This window comes from Labeo rohita, chromosome 14, assembly GCF_022985175.1.
Source record: "Labeo rohita strain BAU-BD-2019 chromosome 14, IGBB_LRoh.1.0, whole genome shotgun sequence".
Taxonomy (NCBI): domain Eukaryota; kingdom Metazoa; phylum Chordata; class Actinopteri; order Cypriniformes; family Cyprinidae; genus Labeo; species Labeo rohita.
Genome location: NC_066882.1, coordinates 25,202,136 through 25,221,206, shown reverse-complemented (window position 1 = coordinate 25,221,206; position 19,071 = coordinate 25,202,136). Strand labels below are relative to the sequence as shown.

Below are 19,071 nucleotides of genomic sequence, written 5' to 3'. Positions count from 1 at the left end.
AAAAACATTTTCTGTCTCTCTCGGCGACTCAGTGGCAACTATGTAAGCTTGTTTCCACCACAAAATATTTTTTTCTGGGTTTATATCTCACAATTTGGACTTTAAACTCAAAATAGCAAGGAAAAATTGAGACAAATTCAGAATTGTGAGACAAAGTCAAATTTGTGAGACATAAAGTCAGAATTGTGGGACATAAAGTCAAAATTGTGAGGCATAAAGTCAAATTTGCGAGACACAAAGTCAGAATTGTGGGACACAAAATCAAATTTGTGAGACACAAAGTCAAATTTGTGAGACACAAAGTTAAATTTGCGAGACACAATGTCAGAATTGCGAGACATAAAGTTAAATTAGTGAAACATAAAGTCAGAATTGTGAGACAAAAGTCAAATTTGCAGGACACAAAGTCAAATTTGTGAGACACAAAGTTAAATTTGCGAGACACAAAGTCAGAATTGCGAGACATAAAGTTAAATTAGTGAGACATAAAGTCAGAATTGCGAGACACAAAGTCAAATTTGTGCGACACAAAGTCAAATTTGCGAAACTAAGTCAAAACTGTGGGACACAAAGTCAAATTTGCGAGACACAGTTATATTTGCGAGACACAATGTCAGAATTGCAAGACATAAAGTCAGAATTGTGGGACACAAAGTCAAATTTGCAAAACTAAGTCAAAACTGCAGGACACAAAGTCAATTTTGCTAGACCCAAAGTCAAATTTGTGGGACACAAATTTATATTTGCGAGACACAAAGTCAGAATTGTGGGACACAAAGTCAAATTTGTGAAACTAAGTCAAAACCAAGTCAGAATTGCAAAACATAAAATCAGAATTCTTAGTTTACACATCACAATTATAATTTTATATCTTTTTACTTTCTCTTTACTTTCTCAAATAAAGTCACAATTAACTTTTTTATTTTTTATACTGTGGTGGAAACAAGCTTCCATAAACAACAGACAAAATGTGATTATATTCAATTTTAGAATATTGTGGCTGGTTGTCAGGGTGTTGGTATGCAGTTGCTAAGGAGTTTTGAGTGATTGCTAGGAAGTTTCTCATTTGTCTTGACGTGATAGGGTGTGTGAGTGTTTCTATCCTGTTGCTATGCGGTTGCTAGGTAATAGATTGTGTTTCTAGAAAGAACCAGATGTCATTAAGTTCATATGAAGTTTTAATTAAAACAGGAAAAATGGGACGGCGTTAGTGAGAAACGTGTGTGAGTTTAATTATTATCTCAGCTATCTGGTGTCGTCCAGTGGGACAGAGTGTAACACTTGAGTTTCAAGTCACAGCAGACAAAGCACAGGAGTGTGAAATGAATCTTCACCTATATGAATATTACTGCACTTCACTCTTACTCATTACCAAAGAGAAATATCAAACCACAAACGGACGTTTCATTAATGCGAGCTGTCGTGTAAAGGCATGCTAAATCAGTTTCAAAGCACAAATGTCAATTCCGCTTATAAATGGAAAAGAATAAGACAAGTAATAATTTATCTCAAAACTTTTGGATTAATCTAAGCGATCACGTTCGCTGTTCTGTGTTTGTCCTGTTTGCGTGTGAGTGAGTGAGTGTTTGGAAGGGGCTGGTCTAGAATAGTCTGACAGACAGTTGCCAAGGAAACTGTTTACCAATTAAACTGTTTACCTCTTCTAAAACGAAACAGCTGAGGGAATTCCTGTAAAGAGAGAGAGCGAACGGGTGAGTATAAACACACAAACACCCACAATGAACTCATGTAGCCATGGTTTCATGAGTTCGCCTGCCCATCCAGTCCTGATGGGCAATGGTAAACAAACTTGGCTTGCTGTCCTTAATGGAAGTTCAAACCCGAGGCTCGGCTTGAGTGCCGAGTTCAACCCGCCCCCCCCCTCCCATTGCGATATTACCTGGAGGGAGAATAACAGAAATAGAGGAGGAGAAGGGGAGGTGGAGGGATGCCAAAAGAAATGACGCTGGGACGGTGCAATGAGAGCTGCTTATATAGGCTCGTACTGATAATTGACAGGACTGAATGACTAGGCTCCTCCCGAACCTACGTTTGGAACTTAATTTATAGCAGATATGAAGCTCTTCTGCCCCAGTGTGACAGCATTAGCACATTAAATGACACACCTGGTCATTATGACATCACTGATCTCTGACCTCGCCCACAGAGACCCCATCCGGCACTGTTGCCATGAGAGACAGAGCCAGCAGTGGTCATCCAATCAGATGGCTAGAGGAGGATTAGAGAAGAGAACACACTGATATTTCCTGCTCAACTTAACTTTAAAGAGTTTCATTAAGCAAGAAATGAATCTGAACACGTTAGTAAACATTTTGACTAAAAGAGTTAAACTGCAGGAAGAGCACAGAGCCGGCTGAGATTAGTGTCAGGCTGTAGTGCGTGTGTGTGTGGAAGCTTTATGAGCATCTCAGTGTGTGTTTGTGTGGCTGACAGAATCTAATTGCAGAGAAACACCAGACAGTCCAGCATTAGCAAACAATAATCAGAGTGGACAAACAACAGGCCTGTGCGTGTGATCCAGGTTTTGAATTGTGAGGATCAAATAGCCTTTCAAAAATGTATGAAATAAAAATAAATAATAAAAAGTTAAATAATAAGTAAAAAAAAAAAATGATATGTCTGTGTTTGGGTAAACTAAATACAGAAATATTAGCACAATATAAAGTCCCCACTGAGAGAGAAAGCCAACATGCATTTACAAATTAATGCATGCATATGCAAATGTGTTGATGTAAAAATGCTGTGTGTATGTGTGTGTGTAATTAGAGCCAGTAAGATAACACTGATTAGAGCTCATTAGATTACTGCACAACCACACTGAACACAACAGGACACACACACCCATGCACTTCAAATGCAGTATTATTACAGGATGATGATTATATTTACATACATGTTTCATTTTTTTTTTCTAAAAAGCAGCGACACTGAAGAATAAAAGAGCAGGAAAGTCTAGTTTACAGTACATGGTGCTGACAGTATTTCAGAGACTCTCATCATCATCTAGGGAACTGTTTTAGTTTTCTTAACAGCAAAGCATGAAGTATTTGTTTCAAAATTTCTTGATGAAACCACTCCACACCATACAGCCTTATTTTAATATCGAGCAAAACATCTTGGTTACGTATGAAACCCACGCTCCATGAAGGAGGGAACGGAGACGTTGCGTCGATTGACATTAAGGGGTCTCACTCTGAAGCTCCAATCACCTCTGAGCTTTCAAAAAAAAGGGCCAATGAGAATTGGCAATTGGAATTTGTATGCCAAGCCACTCCCAGTACATACGGGTATAATAATATTGCATAATACGGCATGCATTGACTCATTCAGTTTTGCGCTGAGGAGCCAAGCCGCATCCCGGCATTCAGCACAGCTCAAGATTGCGGCGTGAGGGACGTAATGTCTCTGTTCCCTCCTTCAGTGTTACGTAAATTGAGGATGCAAATGCTGACAGGCAATGTCAGAAAAAAATGTATCTCAATTCGTAACCTTCCCAACGCCCTGTAAGCCAGATAAATGAGCCTATCGGGGTGCCAGCTTAGTTTTCTAGGTAAGCATCAGCAACTGTTGGGGGGGGTGGAGGCACAATGACAGAATGTAAATTCATGTGAAAAACCTGGAAAAATGAAGGGAGATCCATGGTAGAATCTGAGACATCAACACCAGGTCCAGAGAGAAAAGATGGCATACTCTCTACCAGACGCAGAAACAGACTTCTCCGCCAAGTCTGCAACTGCGGGGCAATGGAGGACCGGAGTTCACCGTCAGGGAACAGCTGGAATAAGGCACACATATCCAACTAAGCAATGGCGCTGCAAGCCAAACACCGAGCCCAACTCCCGCAAATTAACTGATATTACCCAACACATGGGCGAACATGGGCTCCACCTGAAGATTATAAAATCTTGCAAGTTGTTAGGTGTCACTCAGCCCACAGATCTGCAAATGTCTGCAAGAGAGGCGCCGTACGCCAATACCCAGGAGGAGGCAACACTCAGAGTGGAATGAGCCCTCACTCCCAGGGAACACGGCTCACCTTGGGATGAATATGCCAATGAGCCAACCCCACTGGGTGCGTTCCACATAAATGCACAAGGCGCAGAAGGGACACAACAAAGCAAGGGCTGGGTCTGCCTCCTCTAAGGACAGTGCTTGCAGGCTCACCACTTGATCCCGAAGGGAGTGGAGGGAACCTTGGGCACACAACCAGGCCGGGGGCTCAAGGCAACATGACAATCAGCCAGACCAAACTCAAGGTGCTATGTCTGCAGGTCCCCCACACTCCTGATGTAAGTGAGCGCAATCAGGAGCGAAGTCTTGAGAGACAGATGTTTTGGCTCAACTGAATCAAGCAGCTCAAAGGGGGCTCACCGTAATCCTAAAAGAACTACAGAGAGATCCAAAGAGGGGATAAGGAGCAACCTAGGAGAATTTAGTCTCCTTGCACCTCTCAGGAACCTGATGATCAGGTGATGCTTTCTCAGGGATAACCCATCCACTGCTTCATGGTGAGCCACAACGGCAGTGACATACTCTAAATGAGCTGAACCACCTAAGGATGGAGTCTCCATTCTCCAAGGGGGGTAAGCTGTCATGAGAGCACATCGGCTGCATGATAGGGTTCTCCCGGAACATAAACAGCATGCAGCGATTTGAGCCACGTCTGGGCAAGTTGCGATATGCGACTGGAGCGTACACCGTCCTGTTGGTTGTCCGTCCATCACACATGCTTGCACTGCAGCAATGGTCGAAACCGGCAAAGAGCGAGCAGCATTGCTAGCAACTTGAGGCAATTGATGTGCCACTGCAGCCGAGGTCCCGTCCAGAAGCCCGAAGCTGCATGCCCATTGTATACGCACCCCAGCCCGTCTTAGAGGCATCTGTGGTGAAAACAACATGCCTTGACACCTGTTCTAAGGGCACTCCTACCGTGGTGTCATGCCCATCTCGGGATCCAGCCATGCAACCAGTGCAGAAGCCTGCAAGATGATTCTTCTTTCGTCTTCACAGAGTCAGAAGCAGCGCTTACGAAGCAATCGGCTCCGAAACAAAAATCTGAATGAGTGGATCCACGCTGTCATCTTATATACCCGTATGAGGAGTGGCTTGGCATGCAAATTCCACTCGCCAATTCTCATTTGCCCTTTCTTCTAAAGGTGATTAGGGCTCCCGAGAGAACGGCAGTTATTTATGTTATTGTGACTATATTTAATTTGATATAGGATGTTCTTAAAAACACTTTAGAACTTTTTGTCATGTTGTTTTAAAAGTAAAGAATATCCTTTATTTGCTGCATAGTTACTTCAAAGGTTTAACTTTGATCAAATAAATGTCATAACCGGTATATGACCTTTTAAAAGTAAAAAAAAAAAAATCTCAGTTGTTATTAGATGCTCATCCTACTGATAGTGAAGCCAAGTCACCAGCTAAACCACAAGTTAAAGAACCATAAGAAAAGTCTCATCCGATTGGACAAAACATCAGCTTCACATACTGTAACAGGTGGGCATAGACTAATCAGCCAATCAAAGTTCAGGGGTTACGCTTTCCAAAATATTCACTTTTACCCTTTTGGACCTCTACAGACTTGTACATAAATATTTATTTGGTTTCTTTGTTCTGCCGTTGTACTGAGCAGTTGAAGAATAAATATGAAGGATTTGGGGAGTACAGAAGTAGTCAAACACTGCCCTCTGCAGGTTATTATTTGTTATCTCTACAAAGAAAATGCACATAATGGAATGTGTACAATCATTCATAACAAGCACTTGAATTGTTGTTTTAAAAGCCTTCGAATAATAATTGTAATTTGTTTTTGATTATTATAAGACCAAAATAGTCTCACATGGATAATAGCCTGTGAACATGCAAAATGAAGTTCCAAAGGTACTTTCAAATTTGATATTTTTAATATCATCATGCCAGTTTTACAGTGAAAATGGGAAATTGAGAATATAGTATTATGACAAGGTACAGGGATATTGTCTATGTCTGATTTATGTCCTTATAATCTGTAGGCCTATAGCTTTTAAACTTTTTATGTGGAACAGACAAATTGACAAATTGTAAAGACCTTTCGGCATGCCCATTACTCCAACCTGCAGAGACCCATGCCAGGGCTTGTCCAGATACCCACACTTGCTGTCTCCTGTATTTGCCCAGGTGGTTTAAAGACTACAAATGTGTGTAGAATGTTTCATTACCCGATGGGACACACTTAGTGTTTTAAAAATGTAAGTGTTTAGAGCTTTATTTTAACTTAAAATACTTTGAATTTAAACATAAAATTCTAAACGTCTGTTCAGTAGTTTCTATAACAGATCACACAATTTAGTAACTGTGGTGCTTCTAAGTGAGATTAAGCAGTTGCAAACATGTAGGGACAAAAGTGCAGGCTGGAGCAAAAGGTGTGGAGAAAGGTAGGGTTAGGGCTGGGTTATGGGTAGTTTCTGTTGTGATTCACATTTTGCTACGCCAAATTAATGTTGTACAACATAAACATACTTTTCCTGGCACCAAAAAATTGTGCAACACTTTCCCCCGGTTTCACAGACAAGGCTTAAGGCTAGTCCCTGACTAAAATGCACATTTGAGCTGTCTCAACTGAAAATATCTTGCTTTGACATATCTTAAAATATGTCTGTCTCAAGATGAACACCTGTAACATTTTCTTTTAAGGCATTTTTATAAAAGCTTCTTAAATATCTTGATTTTACTAAGGCCTAGTCATGACTTAAGCTAAGCCCCATCTATGAAACTGGGCCTTTAAGTTTACTAACAATTATATGAGGCCAAACATTTGCACTTGCAGTTCTGTCCACTTGAGAGCGTGCGCACACAACAGGTAGTATGTGCGCTGTCCCAGGTCTTTAAAATACCAAAGCACAGTACCCTTAATGCACACTAAAGCCACGCTATCACGAATAATGCTCCAAATGTATACAGTAGAAATGTTTTCTATAAGAAACTAAACTAAATACAAAGAGAAACAGATGTAGTGAGCACAACCAAAAGGAGTACTGAAGAGGAGAAGGGCTGGACATTCCAAGGTTAAAGGAGAAGTCCACTTCCAGAACAAAAATTTACAGATAATGTACTCACTCCCTTGTCATCCAAGATGTTCATGTCTTTCTTTCTTCAGTCGTAAAGAAATTATGTTATTATGATAATGGACTGTTATGGTGCCCCGAGTTTGAACTTCCAAAATGTAGTTTAAATGCAGCTTCAAACAATCCCAAATCCGGTTGTAAACGATCCCAGCTGAGGAAGAAGGGTTTTATCTAGCGAAATTTTCATTAAAATATATATAATATGGATATAAAATGTATATACTTTTTAATGTCAAACGCTCGTCTTGTCTTACTCTGCCTGAACTCAGCTTTTCCGGGTCATTACAGTTAGGGTCAAAAAACTCCCATCTCACGTTCTCCCTCAACTTCAAAATCGTCCTATATCACTGTTTTACCTTTTTCGTTAAGAGTGTTTGATCTTCTTTGCATGTTCACTTTGCAAATACTGGGTCGCTACTTCTGCAGCGATGTAGAAAGATTTTGATATGATTTTTGAAGTTGAGAGAGAAACATACGATTGGAGTTTTTCGCAATACCCTAACTGTCTTGAGGCAGAATACACAGAGTTCAGGCAGAGCAAGACAAGCGAGCGTTTGAGCTTAAAAAGTATTTAAATTGTATTCTTTTAATGAAAATAACCGATCATTTCGCTAGGTATGACCCTTCTTCCTTGGCTGGGATTGTTTACAACCACATCTGGCATTGTTGAACTACTTCCTTCTGCCACAGATTCAAATCTCAAATTGACAGTTTAACAGCTGAGCCTAAAACGTCAGTTTAGAACTAGTAATGCAGGAACATTAAGTTGCTTAACTGAAAGCTTATTGTATTACTGTATTAAAAGCTCACTGTATTATCTAGAGTATTATGAGAAAGAGATGGACTGAGCAAGTGTGATTACCTGCATCTGATACAGCATTCATTCTTCGACTCAATCATATATATTTACAATATCACAATATCATATTCACAATAAAACATTAGTTTGAAAATCCGCTGAGGAAAGCGATATCTGTGTTGTATTATCCTTTCATTTGTTAAGAATGATTTCCGATCACAGCGCTGCTCAGTGCATTTGTTGGCGGCATCTTACAAGCTGTTGTTCAAAAGTAAAAATAACTTCCTTGTTTACAACCCTGCTTCGGTCTCTTTCAATATAAAAGTCTTTACTGCTGACTCACTCATAAAAACGTTTTTTTAATCACCGTCTAATGGTGAAAAAACAAACTAATCATTATCACAAACCCTGTTTCCCAATTCTAAAATATTATAAAATACTATTTTTTATATGAAATATTATTTATTGAGTGATTTAATAAACAACAGCAGCCATCATAAAAGTTGCTAGGCAATTCAGACAAAAGTACAATGGCAGTGTTCTGTTATACAGCATTTACATAAAATATAATATGATGAAATTTTGCTCTCAGCCAAATCTATTTGCTCTTGAACAAATTATAGATTAATGAGACCAAAGACTGCACTATACATTTACCCAAACAAATTATATCTCATGTTTAATCACTATAGAAACATCAGAATCAGCGGCAAATTTGGATCTGCCCGAGGTGAGGCTGCTCTTGGTGGGTTCTTGAGCGCTGAACGCCTGCTGATGACCTGGAGCTCCAAAAACATTGCAGTAAATTTTCAAATACACATTATCTTTATTAGCAAACCACATATTTGAAGTCTAAACAAGTACATTCTCATTAAAAACTCTTAAAACTACATTCTGTGACACAAAAACAGTATTATTTGTAAATTCATAGTGGGTGTCCACCGTGACACTCGCTGTGAGAAATACCACAAGCAAAGTGATACAAACAATGAAATGGTTGGATTTCTGTTATCGCTAGAATGCTAGAATATTGCACTCCTCTCAGCCAATCAGATTTGAGTGCCAGAAAGAACTGTTACTACATATATGAAATAGAAGCGTTCTGGTATACCATTCCTTTTTCTTAAATTAAGACCAAGACCAATACTGGCCTATACTGCCCATAATATTAATAATTTAATATAGTCAGAATACAGTAATTGTCATTAGATTAAAAAGTTTATTGCTCACAGCAGCAAATCTTTTAAGGCACAAACAAATCATGACTTCATTTCATCATTTGTTTAAAGTTGTTTCAAACACTTTCAATGAAATCAAAGCTCATTTTTACTAGTTTAAGATGAAACGAGGAAATACTCTATTATTTTTTATTTGTTTTTTGAAGCATTTTTCTTTTACTTAAACCAAACAGATGTAACAGCAAAAACAGAGAGACTTCAAGAACAGAGAGACAAGAGACTTAAAAATGAGTGGATGCATCATTAGACGGTTCAGAAGATGTTTTTGCTTCTTCAGGTTTGGAGCTCGACTGAAAAACACAGACACAAAAATATGCTCAATGAATGAAGTTACTGAATGTACATGTAATGCATGATGGAAAGCCACAATAATTCATATCAGGGCACATAATGAAGTACCTGAGACCAGTTTTACAGTAACATTATAACAGAATCACAGTGTTTATGGCTTGTTAAAGCTCTGTTGAGTGTCACCTTGGTTTTAAAGAGCAGGTTTATGACTCCTTTGGAGCGACGGTCACCAGTGCGGTCAGACGGCAGACACACGGAAACGCTCTTACTGTCACGTTTGGACCGTGCTGACTCCACCTCCTCACTTCCATTGGCTACTGACAGAGACAGACCTGAGGACAGGATGAGAAATATTAAGTGCTTATGTTTGGACTTTTACTGTCTCCACAACAATAAAAATCCTGAAATGAACCCAAAAGTTCAATTAAAAGGTGAATGCGAGGAACAACTATGATATAAAACAAAGGTGTGTGTTGTACCTGTAATAGTGGGCAGAGATCTGGAGTTGACGAGGCCGCCGCTGCTCTCACTCGGCTCTGACAGATTTGTGTCACTGCGAAACTCCTGCTTCTTGGAAAGCTAGAGTCAGGCAGAGAGTGAAGATCATTATAATATCATCACATCACTATGAATTAATAGCAAAAACAGGTTCATAGTGGACCAAACATCCACAAATATTCAAGAAATAAATCAAATGCCCAATGGGGTAAAGGTGTTTCAATGGTTCTGAATATTTTATATTAAATAAAATACTAATTAATATATTAAATATTTATTTCAATATTAAGATTTAGGTGCTGTAACTGCTCATAAATTCATTTTTAATGACCATTTTGCCTGTTGTGTGATGCATTAATTATTAAACTAAAAATATTCCATGTAGTGTCTCAATAAATGTGAGCTCATAAACACTGTATGCTTTCTAATTATAAAAATTAAATATATTAAAGAAGTCCACTTCTAAAACAAAGATTCACATATAATTTACTCACCCCCTTGTCATCCAAGATGTTCATGTCTTTCTTTCTTCAGCCGTAAAGAAATTGTTTTTTGAGGAAAACATTTCAGCATTTTTCTCCATATAATGGTGCCTGATTTTGAACTTCCAAAATGCAGTTTAAATGCAGCTTCAAACGATCCCAAGTTAGGTTGTAAACGATCCCAGCCGAGAAAGAAGGGTCTTATCTAGCGAAACGATCGGTTATTTTCATAAAAATAATACAATTTATATACTTTTTAATGTCAAATGCACGTCTTGTCTTACTCTGCCTGGACTGTTTTTTCCGGTTCATGACAGTTAGGTTATCTCGGAAAACTCCCATCTCATGTTCTCCTTCAACTTCAAAATCGTCGCTGTTTTTACCTTTTTTGTTAAGGGTGTTTGATCTTCTTTGCATGTTCACTTTGCCAACACTGGGTCGCTACTTCTGCAGTGATGTAGGATGATTTTGAAATGATTTTTGAAGTTGAGGGAGAAAATACGATTGGAGTTTTTCGACATACCCGAACTGTCTTGAGCCAGAATACACAGAGTTCAAGGAGAGTGAGACAAGATGAGCATTTGAGATTAAAAAGTATTTAAATTGTATTATTTTTATGAAAATAACCGATCATTTCGCTAGTTAAGACCCTTCTTCCTTGGCTGGGATCGTTTACAACTGCATTTGGGATCGTTTGAAGCCGCATTCAAACTGCATTTTGGAAGTTTAAAATCGGGGCACCATAACAGTCCATTATATGGAGAAAAATGCAGAAATGTTTTCCTCAAAAAACAATTTCTTTACGACTGAAGAAAGAAAGACATGAACATCTTGGATGACAAGGGGGTGACTACATTATATGTGAATCTTTGTTTTGGGAGTGGACTTCTCCTTTCAAATAATTACTAATTATTAGTAGTAGTATTAGTAGTAAAATGCTAATTTAAACCATTTTAAATACATTTTATACTTATTTAATACTTATATAGTATTGCAGCACAAGGTTACAACTACCTATTTATTCACTTCTACAATAATTAAATTTATTTTGTTATTTATTTTCTCTGTCTCACCCGTTTGTCAAGGGTGCTGCTCCTCTCTTTCTCCTCACTGATGAAGACCATGCTGCCACGACCTGGTTTCTTCTTCTTCTTGGATTTCCTCAGCTTCACCTGAGGAACAGAAAGAGTCACCTGAGCATGACAGTGTCATCATGGAGAGCTGCAGTCAGTGGTCCATTTTTTTCATTGGACGAAACATGTCACAGCAGTATTTTCATCATCCTCACCTCCACTTCAACACCACTTTCATCCATCACACTGACACTTCCACTGGAACGAGGGATGATGGATGGAGAGAGAGGAACGCTACTGTCCAGAGACATGCTGCAGACAGACAGACAGAGAGAGACAGGTTATGTTTGGAATAGAATACTACATACTGCGCAGTACAATGGTATATAGTACACTACCAGTCAAAAGTTTTTGATTGTACTTTGAAAGATTTGTAATGTTCTCTTCTGCTTACCAAGCCTGCATTTATTTGATTCAAAGTACAACAAAAACATTCAACAACAATTTTCAGCATCATTACTCCAGTCTTTAGTGTCACATGATCCTTCACAAATCATTCTAATATGCTGATTTGCTGTTCAAGAAACATTTCTTATTATTGTTATCAATATTTAAAATAGTTTAATATTTTTTTAGGATTCTTTGATGACACACTATACCATTCAAAAGCCTAGAGGGGGTGGGGGGGTGCTTTAAATTGATCAAAAGTGATGATAAACCCATTTATAATGTTACAAAATATTCCTATTTCAGATAAATGCTGTTCTTCTGAACTTTATATTAATCAAAGAAACCTGAAAAATTATACTCAGCTGTTTTTAACATAATAATAATAAATGTTTTTTGAGCAGTAAATCAGAATATTAGAATGATTTCTGGAGTAATGATGCTAAAAACTAAATTATATTCAAAATGTATAACTGTTCAAAAACTTGACTGCTAGTATACATATTACTTTAAAAATAATATTACACATTATGCAATTTATAAGAAATCGAAACAATACTATACTACATTGTTGTCACATGACTTTGCCACATTGTATATCTAAATTACCATCATCTTATAAATAAACAAATATTAATAAAATAGTAAAACAATATACTAACAACAAATATTAAATGACTGAAATATATTCAAATAATTTTTCATCAAAATAAATAATAAAAAAAACTATATATTAATAACAAACAATAAAATTATGAAAATGTCAATATTAAAACAAAAATTAACCAGACAATACAATATTAATAAATATTATTAAACTATTCAAATATAATTAAACAATTATTAATAAAACTAATAAAACCATGTTAAATACACATTATTAGATTATTATTAAATTTATTATACATTAAATCAAATAATATATAAATACTGTATTACTAATATATATATATATATATATACACACACACACACACACAAATCTTCAAATAAATATAAGTTTCTATTCAAATGCAAAATATAAAATAATAAAAACAATATATTACTAGAAAATAAATACAAGTAATATAATATTATTTATAATAATAAATAAAACATTGACAAATAGTAATACAATTATTAAAATTAAAATATTAAACAAAAATATATAAATATTTCTATACAAATTTTAAAATAAAAAAGCTATAAATATATATAAAATAAAACAAACTTATAAAATGGTCAAAAACTGTTGACACTTTGCATAGAGATAATCTGCATATTGTGCACAGCATCCATATTAACATATAAACTGCAGGAATAATCATAGTTTGTTATTCTGAAATATAAGCTATGTTTCCATCACCCTGTTTTTGCGCATTTTGAAGTACTGCATCAGAAACAAGTGATGGAAACAGCAATTTTTTGAAAAAAAAAAAACAAAACAAAACAAAACAAATAAACACCTTAATTCACAAAAAAGTTTTTATGCTTGCTTGAGAAAAAATTCAAAAAAGTTGTGACTTATGCGCGATGGGATGGCATAACCTCGATCACAATCTCATTGCACGGCATCTGAAAGGTCATTCTGAAGTCATTTATTATATTTGAAAATGATTATATTCAGTGGCTTCTTCTACTCTTAGTGATATTTAGTTCCAGTTTATCAGGAAGTGACGATTTTGTTCTCTTTGACTCGTCGGAAGGAAACAGAGCTTATTTGCAAATGTTTTATGTGATATTTCAATTTTGTGCACAAGCTAAATTCGCAACATTAGAAGGAAACCTGGTTATAGAGATATATGTGCATGTGGGCGTGGTCACCTCTCTGGGTGTGTCTTAGTGGGCGTCCCACATTCAGATCCAGCCAATGAGCAGATGGACTGTCGAACCGAGCGCAGCATAGAGCGGGGCCGAGTGGATCGTCTCTCATCCATATCCGGCTAGAAAAGAGGAAGAAAATTAGGAAACTGAGTGCTGCCACTTCATCCTCACGCCTCCTTTGATGTTTTTTCAGATGACACTCGTCCTTACCAGCTCTCTCACTCCGTACTCCTTCTCCACCTTCTTCTTCAGCTGTTTGAAACACTCCTCCATGCGCTCGTGGAAAGGTCGAAGGTCATCGGTCACCCTTTTTCCATGCAGACTGATTCCTCTGCCCAACAACGGGATCTACACGAGTCAAAAACAGGTTAACTGTCTTTCCTAACCGGACAAGACTACACAAGTTTTCAGCATGAAAGCCACAAACTAATGGTGTAATGTTTCTGACCTGCCATGCGATGAGGTCTTTGAGTCTCATGAGTTTGTCTCTGTCATCAAGATGTTCATGCATGTATTCATCCGTGAAGAACGCCTGGAGAAAGACACACACACATCAGCATCTATTCTCAGCATGTCTCTTTATTTCCTCATCGTGTTTCTCTGACCTTCTCGTATTTGGCAAAGCCGCCCATGACGGCGGGATCCACGATGCCGTTGAGCAGCATGGAGAGAGGGTTTATGGGTAAGGTGTCGTCACACTGGTACTGGTTGATCATGGTGAGGATTTTCTCATTGGTTTGTCCCATCGTCTCAATGGCGTTCTCCAGCGGACTCACCGTTGTCTGACAGAGGAAAATATTCACAAATGATTCACTGTTAATGCAAATAAATCAAATAGTATAATGTAATGACAGTATATAATAGCTTTTAGGTATGTTTGAACTAGCTCATGATACATTTTTATTTTTAATACTTTTTAATAATATTTTTTATTTTTTGAAAAAGTAACTATATTGTCGTCCAATTCTATAAAGAGTTATTACAATATACTAATAATAAATATTAATAAAAGTATTAAAATATAAATATTAAAATTAATATTAAGAAAATTAAATAAACATTCAAAATCAAAATAAATAATTTCTATAAAACTATGAAAATAAAATGATATAAAAAACAATGTTTTAAATAACAAATAATAAAATTACTGAAATATAAATATTAAAACAAATATTAATAAAAACTAACTTAAACAATATCTTAATAACTAATAATAATAAAAATCTATATATTAATAACAAATAATACAACTATAACAAATCAAGCTGTATATTAATTATATTAATGCATTTATTAAAATATAAATATTAAAACAAATATAAAATATGTTATAAAATATACAATAATAAATAAAATACTAAATACTACATTTATTTAATATTAAATTATTGAGATCATTGCTCAGGCTGTTTAATTTAGCATCATCTTAGAAATGAAGTAAAGAAACAATATATTAATAATAAATATTAATGAAAGTATTAAAATATAAATATTAAAATACATTTAAAAATATTTTTCTTATAAAATATAAAATAAAATACTCTAAAAACAATATACTAAACAATAAATAAATAAAAATTCAAAATAAAATAAATGTTTTATATAAAACTATTAAAATAATATCTAATAATAAAAAATACAAACAAACCAATATATTAAGAACAAATAATAATGCAATTAAAATTCCAATATAAAAAATAACCAAACAATATTAATAAATATTAATAACAAATTAATAACAAATCAATCTGCATATTAATTATAAATATTAATACATTTACTAAAATCTAAATAAACTAAATAAATAAACTAAATAAATTAAAATAAACATAAAAATATATTACTTTTATAACATAAAATAATCTAAAAACAATATACTAAATAATAAATACTTTTTTTCATTTCGGACAATCATTGCTGTCACATGACCTCCTCACACTTTTTAATTTAGCATGATCTTTAAAAAAATCAAAGGAAATAAACAATGCATTAATAATTAATATTAATGAAAGTATTAAATAAATATAAAAAATAAAATAAATGCAAATTCAAAATCAAAATAAAATAAATGTTTTCTATAAAACTATACAAATAAAATTCTATAAAAAATAATAATATAAAAATATATTGTCTATAAAAATGTCAAGAAGTGTAATCATTTTAGGAATAATTGTATTCTGTTATTCTGAATTTGGCCACAGAAAAAGGTTAATACCTCAAAATTGCATTAAAAATGCTAAATCATTATTTATTTCCGAGATGAAACTAAATACCAATGCATTTGAATAATTATATGCATACTGAGGACATGTGACAATGAAGCATCCTACTGCTTTATGTTTAGGGTTATGTATACTACACATTGATTAAAAAGTCTAGTATACACTACGCAGTATGTAATACACTAGTATTTGGAAGTATTTCAGTGTGAATGACAGGAACTGAGACTCACGTGGGTCATGCTAGTGGCCTCAAACCAGCGCAGGATTCCTGGTAGTTTGTAAGCGGTTACGAATGTGGTTCGCTCAATCCACATGGACTGAAGATGGAAAAAAGAGACAGAAGACAGTCAACTCATGACATTAAAGAGTCTGAGTGTGTAATTATTTCAATGTGTTTGTAAAGGACTAAAGACTCTTCAGTGTTCAGTGTTGCAGTGACTTTGGGTTTGTCTGTTGATATGGGTGGTTGTAGTTTTTTGGGGTTTATTCCTAGAATAGTCACATATTTTGTGTTTTCTTGCCTTGATAGCAAAGTACAGTGTGACTGATCACTAACAGAAATGGTCAAATATCTCCACCTGCTGTTCAAACTGCACATTGCATCATGTCATTATTTGATCATCATAGATTGTTTCTTTACCTTTTTGTCTTTCTCAGCTCCTTCACAACCGCAGTGATGCATAAATGACAAACAGTTTTCCTTCCACATAGATGTGTGGGTGTTTATGTAACAGATTCAGTGCTGTTATTAACTATTTAACTATTTTTAAAGTATTTAAAATCACTTTTGTTCATTTAAATGAGGCTAACAAGAAGATAAAAGTTGACACATCACCGCTCCAAAAGAAGAAAAATATTTATTTATGTTCTCACCACAGATGAGCCTAAAAGCTCTTTATCAGACTTTTTCGAAACATTTTTAGGCTCAACGTCACCTTCGGTGAAAACATAAATAAATTTCTACTTTTCAGCTGCGGTGTGCCAACTTTGATCTTCCTGTTTGTTATTTTGTTGTTGTTGTCGAGCACCCGCATTGAGCTTTTGGTCTGTTGGATGTGCACACTTTGATTGTAATTTTAAAATAAATCAAAATAAAATAAATAAAATCTAAATTTTAGATGAAAAACTTTAACTTAAAAGATGGAAATAATGAAAAAATGAAAATCAGAAATGTTGCATTCGCAACAAACTATAAATAGAATAAGCTGAAGTACTAAAGTTACTAAAACTGAGACAATAAATTAAAGAAAATAATACTAAAAATGACAAAAGCACATACAATTACTAAAAATTCAATTAATATGAAAACTGAAAATATAAAAAAGTTACAATAAAAAACAATAAATGCTATAATATAATAGCACTCAAATTAAAACTAAAATAATAAATTAAAGCTAAACAGAAAAATAATATAAATTACAAGCATATAAAATAAAATTTATATGAAAACATAAAAAATAAAAGATGAATCAAAATATTAATAAACACTTTAGTACTAAAATTACACAGATTTATTTGATACTTTCAGCCACTTGTGTATGTGGAATACTGTATTTAGGCTTTGTAAAGGAATATAATTAGTGAAATTACTAGGGATGCACCGTTAAGATTTTTTTGGCCAACACTAATACAGATTTTAACAAAAAACGATCGATCAATACCGATACTGGTCAATGGCATAAAGCAGGGCCTAGAAAAAATAAATCAGTTCACTCCGAGCAGAATTCTTTTTTTCCTTTTTTCTTTGCCTGTAATAATAATAATAATAATAATAATAAAGTACTGCATTTTTTCTTTACTCAAAAAGTAAAAAAAAAAAAAAAAAAAACAGGAAGAGGGTCTTGGTACCCTTAGCTTAGTAATAGCCAATACAGCATCATCTTTTCTAGATTTTGACCAAATGTATTAAACGAAAGAAAATACTGTCAATGCTTTAGAGACATTAAAGTATTTCTTCAAAATATTTAAAAAAGGTCTGCAGCATGGATTAAAAAAACACACTTCTAAAAGCGTTTTGATTTTATTATTACATTAAGAAATAATGTAGACTAAAATACGGGTAAATAATGCAAAATAACTATTAACATTACAAACACAATTAGGCTATTTTAGTTCCTTTTCTGTACAACAAATCATCTAAAGCTGTATTTAGGCTAAATATAAATGTCAAGCCAAACATAACGTATTATTTTAAAAGCGAAACTGAAACCTACCTCAATCAATCTACACGAATCCAATTTTTTCCATATTTGCGATGTATCTGGATGCTAAAATATTATTTATTATGTAAACTATAGACTTTGTTCTTCACTCGTACTATCACTGTAAAACATCATCAGTCAGCAGTGAGGCGCTGGTCACACTGATCGACACAGACTGTAATACAGACTATTTAAACTGAGCAGTGTAACTTTTTATAATTCTTTAACTGTATTTTACCTTGATAATGAACAGGCTGTGATGTCAAGATAGCAAAAATATGTTGTGTGTGCGTGTGAGGCGCCGACGTGATCACTGCAGCTGTTACTTTTGCAACAGTTGAACTTTAAATAGAGCTTTTGGAAAATCCTTTCCTTTCTGTGAACAATGATCCAAAACTCAGCACAGTTTATTCTGTCATTTTGTTGATCTGTTAATAATTTAATTGAAATATATTTTGTGTGAGCCTATAAAGTTTTATTCTGTTTTCTCCCGTCACAGAAGCGCTGCAGGTGTGTGATGTGAATCTGTGTTTTACACTCTCCTGCCATTTTTTCTGGCTTTAAACATACAAAAAGCTGCAAATTATCTGCCATTCATTTTCACTTAAATGTAGGCCTAAAGTTTGGTGGTTCTTGACATATCCTTGGATAATTTAACGCAGGGGCAATTTACCTATGATGATTTTACAGCTGAGCGTGGGCTTTTCACTCATTGGATGCGTCAGCACCACATTTGCATAGACCATGCTATGCCGTCTTACAAACTATATTTTGTACAGATCTTATTTTATTTTGGCAAATATTTAATTATTTTTCCCAGAAAAAACGCTGGATTAAAGGAGAAGTAAAACTTCCAGAACAAAAATTTACATATAATGTACTCACCC

General features: G+C 34.9%; 2 protein-coding genes across 3 annotated transcripts in view; both read right to left on the bottom strand.

Annotated features, from left to right (window-relative positions):
- The window catches only part of LOC127175882 (protein diaphanous homolog 1), a 409,358-nt gene that overhangs the window by 332,826 nt on the left and 57,461 nt on the right, over positions 1–19,071 (bottom strand). The gene's annotated exons all lie outside the window — the stretch shown is intronic.
- LOC127175881 (dedicator of cytokinesis protein 2) overlaps positions 8,736–19,071 on the bottom strand; it is a 139,637-nt gene continuing 129,301 nt past the window's right edge. For both annotated transcript variants that reach the window (XM_051127185.1, XM_051127186.1), the window contains exons 42-51: positions 16,214–16,300; positions 14,367–14,543; positions 14,210–14,293; positions 13,972–14,109; positions 13,762–13,880; positions 11,727–11,823; positions 11,512–11,610; positions 9,938–10,037; positions 9,642–9,790; positions 8,736–9,457 (exon numbers count right to left, since the gene is read on the bottom strand). In XM_051127185.1, the coding sequence (XP_050983142.1) occupies positions 9,389–9,457; positions 9,642–9,790; positions 9,938–10,037; positions 11,512–11,610; positions 11,727–11,823; positions 13,762–13,880; positions 13,972–14,109; positions 14,210–14,293; positions 14,367–14,543; positions 16,214–16,300 (1,119 nt within the window). In that variant the 3' untranslated portion in view covers positions 8,736–9,388. The remainder of the gene's footprint in view (positions 9,458–9,641; positions 9,791–9,937; positions 10,038–11,511; positions 11,611–11,726; positions 11,824–13,761; positions 13,881–13,971; positions 14,110–14,209; positions 14,294–14,366; positions 14,544–16,213; positions 16,301–19,071) is intronic.